Here is an 11606-nt window from a genome sequence, read left to right on the forward strand (position 1 = left end):
GTGAATCTTGATTTGCAGGGATCCATAAGTGAAACAAGGAGAAAACAAACTCAAGACGCAATATAAATGCACAAAAGATCGCATCCTGCATCACACTTACAAGAAGGGCCCATTTGACAGGTCAAACCGACGTACAAAGCCCGGGCAAACACATACACAAGATGGAGGCCCACCTAGCAGTGTCCAGGATGAAAGGCGGCGCAAGAGGCGGCACTTGGGGGTCGGCCGACCCCCAGGGTCGCCCGAACCTGGACGGGCGCCCGTTCAGTTGAGCTTTGGCGGAAAGATCGATCTTATCCTTCCCAAGGCAGTTCCTAGGGTTTCCATACTTGATTCCCCCGGAAACTGACCTATCCAAGCTATAAAAGGAGGTGGGGAGACCTTCTCATGAGGAATCAAGAAGGGAGACACAACACAAGTTGGAGAAGAAGGAGTAGAGGGACTTCCACCTGTATCATTAGAGTAGGGAGTGTGTGAGGAGGAGGATCGAAGAAGAGCCAGACTTGTCAACCTCTCTTCGTCTTTGTACCTCGATGGATACGATTCATTTGAGTAAGTATCCGAGTTTGTCTACTGGTGAGTTCTTGGCTAAGTATTCTTAAGTAATCATTCGTTTAGGGGTTCATCATCCGTTCTTATAACGAATACTCTGGTAGAGGGCCCCTAATAAAGACGGATAACCCCGCGCAACGCTGGAGTAGTAGTCGACGACATAAACATGGTGTAAAGGCCCTATATTACCTCTATTTGCCTCGTACTCTACCGAATTACAGGGTAGACCGTAGGTGGTAACAGCCCCATTGGTCCGCTACGAAGCTGCTTCGTGGTTAGTGTAGTCCCCCCTATCGGAGAGCAGCGTAGTGCTAATAGTCGGAAGTCCCTAACAGTACCTAGGTCAGACCGGTGCCCGAAGTGAACGAGTGACAGCCTAAATTTACCTTAGCTTGATCCTTATCTTTATATAAACCACACTACCAAAAGCTCCCCTATCCCTTGTTCTTCAAGGGTACACTTGTTAGAAGGTTGTTACACCTCCGTTCCCTGAGAAAATACGATACCCTGAATACTCTCCGGGTGAAGTGCTACAACATTGTCTTCCGTGCGGTTGCGGATCTTATCTGTGAATGTTAAGAAATATACCAACAACAGGTACTTTAGGGGTGGGCCCAGCGATCCTCTCCCGACTTGCTCCAGCCAATGATTGCCAGCACGCGGATCACATCACCTACTAGCGTCCCCACCCGCCCCTACAAATGGATGTCCAAGGGCAGGTGACACCCTGCGCCGCCCCTACAAATGATTTTTTATTCTAAAATTCTTTTTAAATGAAAACACATAGCAAAACACATAAAAAAGAGAAATTTTTACCATTTGCTTATTGTGACACGTAGAATTTATTTATTTTTATCAAAATCATATTTCTACGTAAGCGGCTGCGAAGGGAGTTGTCTGTCTGATCTATGCCGAGAAGAATCATGCTCATGTGCACATGGCGAGGGCTACCTTTCTCCAGTTTTGTGGCGGCCTCTGAGCCCTGCACATTGGAAGTAGCTTGCATGGAGTCAATGTCCTCAGCTCTGTTTAAAAAAATGTGGTTTTTTTCCATCAATTAGATCTGTGTTGTCTACTCGAGGGCAAAGGATAGATTCAAGATCATTTGAGTGGTTTTATTTAGATCAGAGATCTATGATTCGCCGTTGCTTGTGTCGTTGTTGCATGTCCTGGTGTCAACCTCCGGTGCAGCAAGTGTGGCAAGGTGGCTGGTAAATCCACCCAATCCATTGGCAAATGTAGACCTGAAAACTGAAGTTGAGGGTGGTACCTTCCTCAGGTACAGCAGTGGAGTTGGAAGTTGCCATTGAGTTCACCGCGGGATCGCCGGAGATCTACCCCACGGTGGGCGCCAGGTGTCGGCATTTTATCGGCAAACCTGTCTAGGGATACCCTAAGGTAGTCTATTGTTCAGAGGGGATCGCTAAGATCGGGAACACGATGGTGCAAGCAACATGAGGGGTTAGATAGGTTCAGACCATGAGTTGCATAATACCATACGTCCAGTTTGATGGTTTGTATTGCTTGAGGTAAATAGATGCGTTGGAGGGGGTCCTGCCCACCCTTATACAGCCTGGGGGACAGGGTTACATGAAACCCTAGTTTGTACGGCGCATAGAGTCCCTCCCAAGTACTACTCAGGCGGTCTCTATCTATGCCGACTAGTTTTAGATATACACGTGTAGTTACATGGCATATGGGTATATGACATGCCCTATCCCATATCTTGTACAGGACCACGCCCCACATCAGGTATCCCGTGGCCACTGGTCTGACATATTCTATTTTGTCCCAATAATAGCATTTACTTTACTGTTGTATTGCATAATTTTTTGATGGGATACCTATTAAAGATTTACCTAGCTAGTCTTTTTACCCAAACCTGGAACACCTATTTTAATCTCTTGTTGGGTAGTACTGCTTAGTTGCTCAACTTTCGGAATGGTGACATCATATTCTTTTGAAAATGTACAAGATCACTTTGTTTAAATGGAACATGGAGAACCACCTAAGAAAACCGTACAACCACATTGTCACATGGCTCTGACCTTAGCCGATTAATTAGGTGTGTAGTTGACTGATAGTCTTATTGAAAGAACAATGAGGGGGTCGGTGTTGGGGTATAGCTCGGTCCTCTTGAGGTAGTAGCCTTTGCTAAGGTACTGACAATCAGGGAGGGTTATGATCCGCACCACTGAACTCTAGCATGTCTCTGTAAAGATTTAGTAGTGGACCCCTCGCCACTCACCAAAGGAAGTGTTTAAGAGCCTTGCAACCCAGACTATACAGGGGAACACAATTTGTGGTGAAAGCGTACAATCTCTGCAGAGTATAAAACTAATATATAGCCATGCTCGTGGTCAAGAGCGGCTTGGACTCTCACATGATAATCGAACTTGAAGAATAATTAAATTGTGGTACTTGGGTTCTATGATGTTGTTTTCTTTATGCTTATGCTTAAGTCAGTTGGTATAAACTTATACCTTGTAATTAGATGCTTGCTAATAAAATTTGATCAACTAAAATGCTAATGGCTATAAACATTAGCTTTGCATCTTTCCCCCACTTGCTGAGTACCAATCATAAGTGTACTCACCCTTACATAATTGCTGCTCAGAGGAGAACATTGAAGTGGAGAACTATGATGACTTTGAAAAATTCTAGATGCATTCACCAGTCAAGTGTCTGTGGATGAAGTTTTGTTGAAAATCTCGTATATGTTATCGGTAGAATGTTAAGACCTTCATGTCTACTCATCGGAGTGTGTAATAAAGTCATTTACTCTTTTGTTTATGTTGTTGAACATTGTCTTTGATATATTCACTTATGATGTCCTTAATATGTATGTAAAATTGATCCTGACGCACATATAAAATGCATCTTGTTTGTTTTAGAAACCGGATGTGACACGTGAGCAAGATAGCAATCCAGTGATGGTTGTATGTGTATAACTCATGATGAGTAATAATAAATATAAAAAATTTTGGAAAGGATAGACGCAGGGTAACAAGATAGACATACTTAAAATTTTAGGGGAGCCCATACACAATCCTTGTCTTGTCATTCAACATCATGAGCTACATAATCGTCGTCTTTCTTGCTTTTTTTTTAAAAAAACCTCTGCTCCATAATTTTGCTTTTATTTTTTCATTGCAAACTCTGTAAATGATGTCTATTTAATTAACTTCTAATCTTTTCTTAAGCTACGCTTTGCCTAGGAATTAGCATATGGGAGCCTTTTTCCTAGCACTTTTGTATCACTGTATTACAGGTGAATGTAGCAGCATAAAATGCGTACTCTCTGACTCTATGTCGTGTGTTTTGAAGAAAGAAAAAGAAAAGGGAAATGCCACTGCTCGTTGTCATTCGGTCGATAGAGTATATAGCTGGGTGCCGCGCTGGTGGTGACGGCGCGCACAGTACCGCACCGGCGCACCGTCGCCAACTCCCGAAACCACGCGATCTGCCCCACACCTAAAATGGCACATCGTCGTGGATATAAAATCCACCACCGGGTCGTTCCCTTCAAATAATGCGTGCGTACATCACATGATTTTCGTTTGTAGATAACGATAAAATTGGAGATCCTCACACGTCTTTTTGGACATACATATATATCCCCATACGCTGACATTGTCAAATCGAAATCAAAATAGATACGACGCCACATGATACGATCGATCCGATGCCTAACATGTTTTCTTAGGTAGAGAAAAAGGGGACTAAAATACAAACAGAATTATGAAGCCGGTGAAGCAAATCTCCTGAGCAACCTGAGACGAATCGGCCGGCCCGGGATACAACCGGAACAGGGTGCGCGCATGTACTCCCAACAATTAGTCCGAATTTTTAGAGAACTTTATCCAGTTAGACCCTCCACAATGTAGAGTGATGCCTGTAAAATAATCATACCCCACAACTAAAAGTGAGCATCGCTCTTAAAGAGCTGCAATGGGAAGCATCACAGGCATCACTAGCAGGATCCACATAACAAATATATAATAAACGGAATCAACTCCAAGCGGCAAATGAGTTCTGCGTTCTTGCGCTCTCTCTGACGTCACATGAGTCAAAGAAATATTTTTTTAAGAGATGGCATCGGTGCATCTACTTGCATCGCTCCTCATTTTTCTATTTTGAGCACCACTTAAGCCACATACTGTGGAGGGTCTTAGGTCTCCCCAAACAGTAGAGAGCGAGCTTTTTTTTTCTTCTTTTGCGAGTAAAGAGAGATTGTTTTATTCGCTAAAACTAACATTACATTCTTGAGCAACTAACTGCTCGACACACACCGAAGACTGGTTACGCCACACTGCTCGATGGTATAAGCTTTTTTGCGTGTGTAGCAAACATTTTTTTTAGAAAATGTGCTTTGGCACATGTACTCCCTCTGTCCCGTTTTGTTTTTGTTTGTCGTTCGGGAAGCGGGATCCCCTCACACGCACAATTTTCTAGCGACCTTTGAAAGGGGACGGAGGGAGTATGTGACAAAATACTATTAGTACTTAATAGTTCGTAGCAAATTAAAGTAGTTTAATATACGTTTGTTTTAATGCTTTTCCGGTATGTCTACAATCGGCCCGTTGCATTTTTGGGCACGCTTTCCTGTACTAAAATAGCTTAATGTTCCTGTGTTGAGCTACTGTCGCCAAAGCCCAAAGCGCAGTTCACATCATGTCCCTGGCTCTGTCACGAAAAACTATTGAGGTAAGCAAAACCGTGCTCCTTCTATCCTGAAATGTAAAAGATATTTTAGATTGTTCTAATCAAATTTATAGAGAAAAATATTAGCATCTAACATAATGCAATAAGTAAATCTAGTTATTTTCATTTGGCATTCAAAATATTATTGTTTTTCTCTATAAATTTGGTCAAATTTAAGCTAATTTGATTTTGGATAAACTTAAATGTGTATTATGTTTCAGAACAGAGGAAGTACATGTTTAAGGAGGAATACACACAAGAACTGCTCTCGTGGGCTCAAGGATAATATACGGGGCAGGTCAAGACGACCATATATATCCGGTGCACTTACTAAGTATTGGAAAAAAAATTGAAGCATAAAGGTAACAACAATAATGGTGGTGTAAAAACTTGACTAATTTTGTTTTTACTTGATCCTTATATATTTTTTGCTTAAAATGATATATAACATTAAAGCCTAATTCTTTCAGGACCTGACTTTTAAATTAGCTAGACTAAATTTTGAGGACTTTACCACCCCTCTCTACGAGACTGCATCAAATTGGATTCTCCTACCCACTGATACGATACAAAAGGATGTCAAAATACAATCTACTAGAACATTCATGCTGGCACCAAGGTGTACATGTATTTCACTATCAAATACTCCATCCCATCACTTGCCCATGGAGACACGGAGTTATGCTCACATGCAAGCTCAACAGAAGCAGTGAACCAGTACACTCCCAATTCCCAAACCCCTCGCCGCCCCCGCTCCTCTATAAATACCGGCACTCCGGCCGCCCAAGTTCCTCACCCATTCACTCCATTGCCTCATCATCTCATTGTCTAGCAGCTACTAGCAGCAGCCAACAATAACACCTCGCCCATGGCGATGGCCGCCGCCTCCTCGTGCACGGACGCCACGTGGTGGGCGTACGCGCTCCCGGCGCTTCTCGGCGCGGACACCCTGTGCGCGCACCCGGCCCTCCTGGCCGCCGCGCTCCTCCTGGCCACCGTCTCGGCGGCGCTGCTCGCCTGGGCCGCGTCGCCGGGCGGGCCGGCTTGGGTGCACGGCCGCGGCCGCCTCGGTGCCACGCCCATCGTGGGCCCACGCGGCCTGCCCGTGTTCGGCAGCATCTTCGCGCTGTCCGGCGGGCTGCCGCACCGCGCGCTCGCCGCCATGGCGCGCGCCGCGGGGCCCCGGGCCAGGGAGCTCATGGCGTTCTCCGTCGGGGACACGCCCGCCGTGGTGTCGTCCTGCCCGGCCACGGCGCGCGAGGTGCTCGCGCACCCGTCCTTTGCCGACCGCCCCGTCAAGCGGTCGGCGAGGGAGCTCATGTTCGCGCGCGCCATCGGGTTCGCGCCCAGCGGCGAGTACTGGCGCCGCCTCCGCCGCATCGCCTCCACGCACCTCTTCTCTCCGCGCCGCGTCGCCGCTCACGAGCTCGGGCGCCAGGCTGACGCCGGCGCCATGCTCCGGGCCATCGCCGCCGAGCAGTCTGCCTCCGGCGCCGTCGTCCTCCGCCCGCACCTCCAGGCCGCCGCGCTCAACAATATCATGGGCAGCGTCTTCGGCAGGCGCTACGACGTCTCCTCTGGCGCCGGCGCCGCCGAGGCCGAGCAGCTCAAGAACATGGTGCGCGAAGGGTTCGAGCTCCTCGGCGCGTTCAACTGGTCCGACCACCTCCCCTGGCTTGCTCACTTCTACGACCCCAGCGACGTCGCCCGCCGGTGCGCCGTGCTCGTGCCGCGCGTCCAGGCCTTCGTCCGCGGCGTCATCGACGAGCACCGCCGCCGCCGCCAGAACTCCGCCGCCCCCGGCGACAATGCTGACTTTGTCGATGTGCTCCTCTCCCTCGAGGGCGACGAGAAGCTCGGCGATGACGACATGGTCGCCGTGCTCTGGGTAAGTTTCAGATCACTTTCATTCTTCAACAGCACCACACGCATACTTCTCGGGTCAACAATTGTTTGGGGAAAAAAATTAAAATGGCTCTGCGTCAGCTGCTGGAAATAAATTGTTTTGGGTTTTGCAGGAGATGATCTTCCGCGGGACGGACACGACGGCGCTGCTGACGGAGTGGTGCATGGCGGAGCTGGTGCGCCACCCGGCGGTCCAGGCGAGGCTGCGTGCCGAGGTGGATGCGGTTGTCGGGGCCGGCGGTTGCCCCACCGACGCCGACGTGGCGCGCATGCCGTACCTGCTGGCGGTTGTGAAGGAGACGCTGCGCGCCCACCCGCCCGGCCCGCTCCTGAGCTGGGCGCGCCTCGCCACCGCCGACGTGCCGCTGTCGAACGGCATGGTGGTCCCGGCTGGCACCACGGCGATGGTGAACATGTGGGCCATCACCCACGACGCCGCCGTGTGGGCCGACCCGGACGCGTTTGCGCCCGAGCGGTTCCTCCCCTCCGAGGGCGGCACCGACGTGGACGTCCGCGGCGGCGACCTCCGCCTGGCCCCGTTCGGCGCCGGGCGCCGCGTCTGCCCGGGCAAGAACCTGGGCCTCGCCGCCGTCGGCCTCTGGGTCGCCCGCCTCGTGCACGGCTTCGAGTGGGCCCTGCCGGAAGGCGCGCCGCCTGTCTACCTCGACGAGGTCCTCAAGCTCTCGCTGGAGATGAAGACGCCGCTCGCCGCCGCGGCCTTCCCGCGCGCCGCCTGATCGCGCCGACGGGCGCGCGCGTGGTTCCAATGGATCATGGTCTCTTGTGTCTCTGTGTGGTCATCGCGCTAAGCTTAATTGTTTCGTTGTCGTTTGGTTCGTGCCTAGGGTTTGGTTGCTTGCAAGTAGTGTGCGTCTTAGTCTCACCGTCGCCGGGGCTCCAATTTTGGCAAGGTGCGTGTTAGGAGTTAACCCCTAGAAATGTTCGTGTCTCATCACTACCAGGTCCTAATCAGTGTCATCGATCAGTCACCGAAGTCGTGTGCTCAGATCTGCTATATTCTTTTGGTTTGGCTAGTTCTCTTCTGGTGAGTCCTTATGTATAATCTTGTATGGTAATGTAATGATCAAGAAATGTGTTATATATGTTGCTGTTTAATTATTATATATACTGAAGTGTGGTTGTTTATGAGGGCTCGTTCTGAATTAATTCGTCTCTGCATGTCCATCTCTGATTTCTGAATTAAACCTTTCTATGACACCAACGGACGTTGACTCTGAATAATCTCTATTATCTCAAACTGTTACCTCTGCTACATCTAATATTCGATTGAATTTTATGCATGGCACACTAGAATATGCTACAAAATTTCTTAATTAATCAACGTCGGTTCCTGGCTCTCACAACAAACTTCGACAACAACAGTGGGACATGATGTCCCTTATCGCTGCCATGATACCAATTATGTCAACTAATCCTTAATTTCATAATTAGTCGTCCAATTAGACAGGGTATGACCAGGCCAGAGTTGGCGACAAAACTTATTGATTTGGACGGTTTTCAACCGATAATTCGGCCCACTAGAGTTTAGGTATAGGACTCACAATTTGGCCCATTAAATTTTAGTTATATGCTTGCCCAGTGATTTGAGAACGGATTCCGAGGCCGTGTTTGGTTTAGGATGTAAAAAATTTCTCCAAAACTTCGCCACTTTGACCACTAATTAGAGGTATTAAATGAAGTCTAATTACAAACCATCTCCGCAACCATGGGTACTGTAGCAATACTGTACCTAATGAGCCATTTGACTGGGCGAGTAGAGGAGGATTAGAGCATGATTACTATAGCATTACTAGTAGTATTATTCTATCTAATCATATATTACTTAGACTCATTAGATTCAGTACGCAAAGTTGCACCTATCTATGAAAAGATTTTGCAAACATACTTCATTTCATACTACATGCATGCAAGATTCTCTTTTCGCGAAATTAACAAACAAGTCCCGAATCAAAAAATAGTTATGCATCTTCCAAGACTCTTGCAACTCTTTCCACCATTGTATTCTAGTTCTTCTGCAGCATGCATGCCAGCAACGCGCTTGAACATGTATATAGGACACATGTCATTCCCTAGTTGACTCTGGTAGGTGGAGGTTGCTTTTGAATTTCAAACTTTAAATGTATTTTTCTTTCAACCGTAAATTCATTTTTGAATCCATTAAACTGTTGTTGTCTAGAATTAATCTAACACAATGAGATCCAATATGAATATATTCTTTTAAAAGATCAACATTTGGGTGAACTAGCTTGATATTTTGGATACTATCTCCACATTTTCACATTAAATGCTGAACTAATATTTATAATGATGAACTTGACTTAGACAAATGTTACATCTATATATAAAATGTCGACCATAGTAGTATTTGATAAAATAATGAATGAGTAAACATATTACAATAAAAAAGTTATGTGCATAAATCCCTGCTGCGGTACTGTCTGATACCATTCCTGTTATGTGCATAAAACAAACTTAGTCAATGTACTAAATTTAAACCCTTCCAGCCAAAGTGAAACTCAGGTACATAGCTACCCATTTTCCATGATGATTTCTCAAAACATGCAAATTAGGTATGAGGAAAAGCCAACTTATTTCGAGTCTAAAATCTGTTCCCAAGCTCGTCCAATGATTCTATCAGACCCGCAAAATTAGATCTATTTGTAGACCGGCCCTGCAAAATCAGGGCTTGATCAAATGTACAAAATCAGGGCTGAATTGACCCGCCTTGGATCGCCCATTAGTATTCAAAGAAAAAGTCATTTAATTGTTTCAAGCAAGCTCAAGGCATATTGAATTTTCAGATCCACCCAAATTAAGTGACACACACATCCTAGTTCATGCTTAGGCGGGATTAATTAGTCTATCGGGCTAGGGCGAAGCTTAGTTGATCAGGTCTAGTGCCGATCCTTATACTTTCATTATATTTTCATATTTTCCAGTTTACTCCTTTTTTGTTTGTTTGTTTTCCCAAACCGATTACTTTGTGTCGCTGCGGGAAATGGGCGACTACAAAACTACTCGATTGCTCGTTTGTTGTGCGCTTGATCGGATATGGTCTAGCACGCAAAGACTCAAGGATTTAGACTGGTTCAGACCGAAAGTGCCCTACGTCCAGTATGGGGGGTCGTGTTCTTGCTCTATTGCTCTCGAGCCTGGGTGCTCAAAGTTCAGAGGGGAGCTTACAAGCTGAATCTAGCAATGTCGAACCTCTAGGAGTCCAACCCTTTCCTATGCGAGGGGCTTTCCCTTTTATAGTCCAAGGTGGGCCCCCCATTTACATATATCTAGCGTTGTGTCTTGGCTCTGTCTGGGAGTCCTTCGTCCTCGTCAGTCGTCGAGGCCCACTCAGTCAGTCGGGAGTGGGGAGGCTTGAATCTGGCTGGTTTTCTTGGGCGACGGGTTGCCCAAGCGCTGTCCCATCCTCGATCAGTCGGGACAGCCTGGTCACTCGGGGATCATCTCCGGTCTTGTCCGCCTGGGTCTACGCCCCTTATCTTCAGGGCTACCTTACCTCCTCCTTGCGTAGCCCCTGCCCGTGGGGCAGCGCGCCCGGTGAGGGGTGCCTTACCGAGGTCCGGCGGGGACGTCCGGTCACGCTCGCTGGCATAATGGAGTGGTGCGCAGGGGCAACCATCATTACGCGCGCGGGAGGGGACGTCCGTTGACGCCCTCTCCCATAGTGTTGCGGGGCCTGCTCTTGCGGCGCTGTCCCTCTGTCAGAGAGCCCTGTAGCCTATGTCTACACCGCAAGATAAGGGGAGCAGGCATCGTGGAGCCTGCACGGGGGCCTATCTTGACCGGCACGCCTGTCAGGCGGGGCGGCGATCTTGGAGCGCAAGGCCCGGGTCGTCCGGTATGGCTCTGACCCGGGGCGCTAGGTCATGGAGCCTCCACGTGTCCCAGGAGGTCGGGCTCCCAGCCGTGTTGGCTTATGAGCGAAGGCAACTGCCTACGCTTGTTGGTGGGCCGCGCCGCGTCCGGCCCAGGAGACTGGTTGGGCTGTCCCAGGAGACTGGTTGGGTCATCCGGTATGGCTCTAACCCGGGGCGCTAGGTCGGGGAGTCTCCACGTGTCCCAGGAGGTCGGGCTCCCAGCCGTGTTGGCTTATGAGCGAAGGCAACTGCCTATGCTTGTTGGTGGGCCGTGCCGCGCCCGGCCCAGGAGACTGGTTGGGCTGTCCCTGCACGAGTCAAGCCCGTCAGGGTCCCGAGTTTACACCCTCGTCACTTTGCATTTATGATATTAAAACCTTGTATAATATATGTAGTCCCAGCTATATGGACATTAGTAGTCACCGAAGTTTGTTCACCGGCTGCTGTTCTGCACATTAAGGAGCAGGAGCGTTGACCCGAGGATATGGATATTTGAAGTTTTGTTCTCTAGGCACTAGCTCATGGTGTAAGATGTTTCCAAAGGCGTGTATA

General features: G+C 48.2%; 1 protein-coding gene across 1 annotated transcript; it reads left to right on the forward strand.

Moving 5' to 3' along the window:
• Positions 1-6043: 6043 nt before the first annotated feature.
• On the forward strand, positions 6044-8307 carry LOC120692698 (cytochrome P450 78A11-like). The gene is made up of 2 exons (XM_039976072.1): positions 6044-7144; positions 7275-8307. The coding sequence occupies exons 1-2, from the start codon at positions 6125-6127 to the stop codon at positions 7896-7898; spliced, it is 1644 nt and encodes a 547-aa protein (XP_039832006.1). The 5' UTR covers positions 6044-6124; the 3' UTR covers positions 7899-8307.
• Positions 8308-11606: the final 3299 nt, after the last annotated feature.

Source organism: Panicum virgatum, chromosome 9N, assembly GCF_016808335.1.
Source record: "Panicum virgatum strain AP13 chromosome 9N, P.virgatum_v5, whole genome shotgun sequence".
Taxonomy (NCBI): Eukaryota; Viridiplantae; Streptophyta; class Magnoliopsida; order Poales; family Poaceae; genus Panicum; species Panicum virgatum.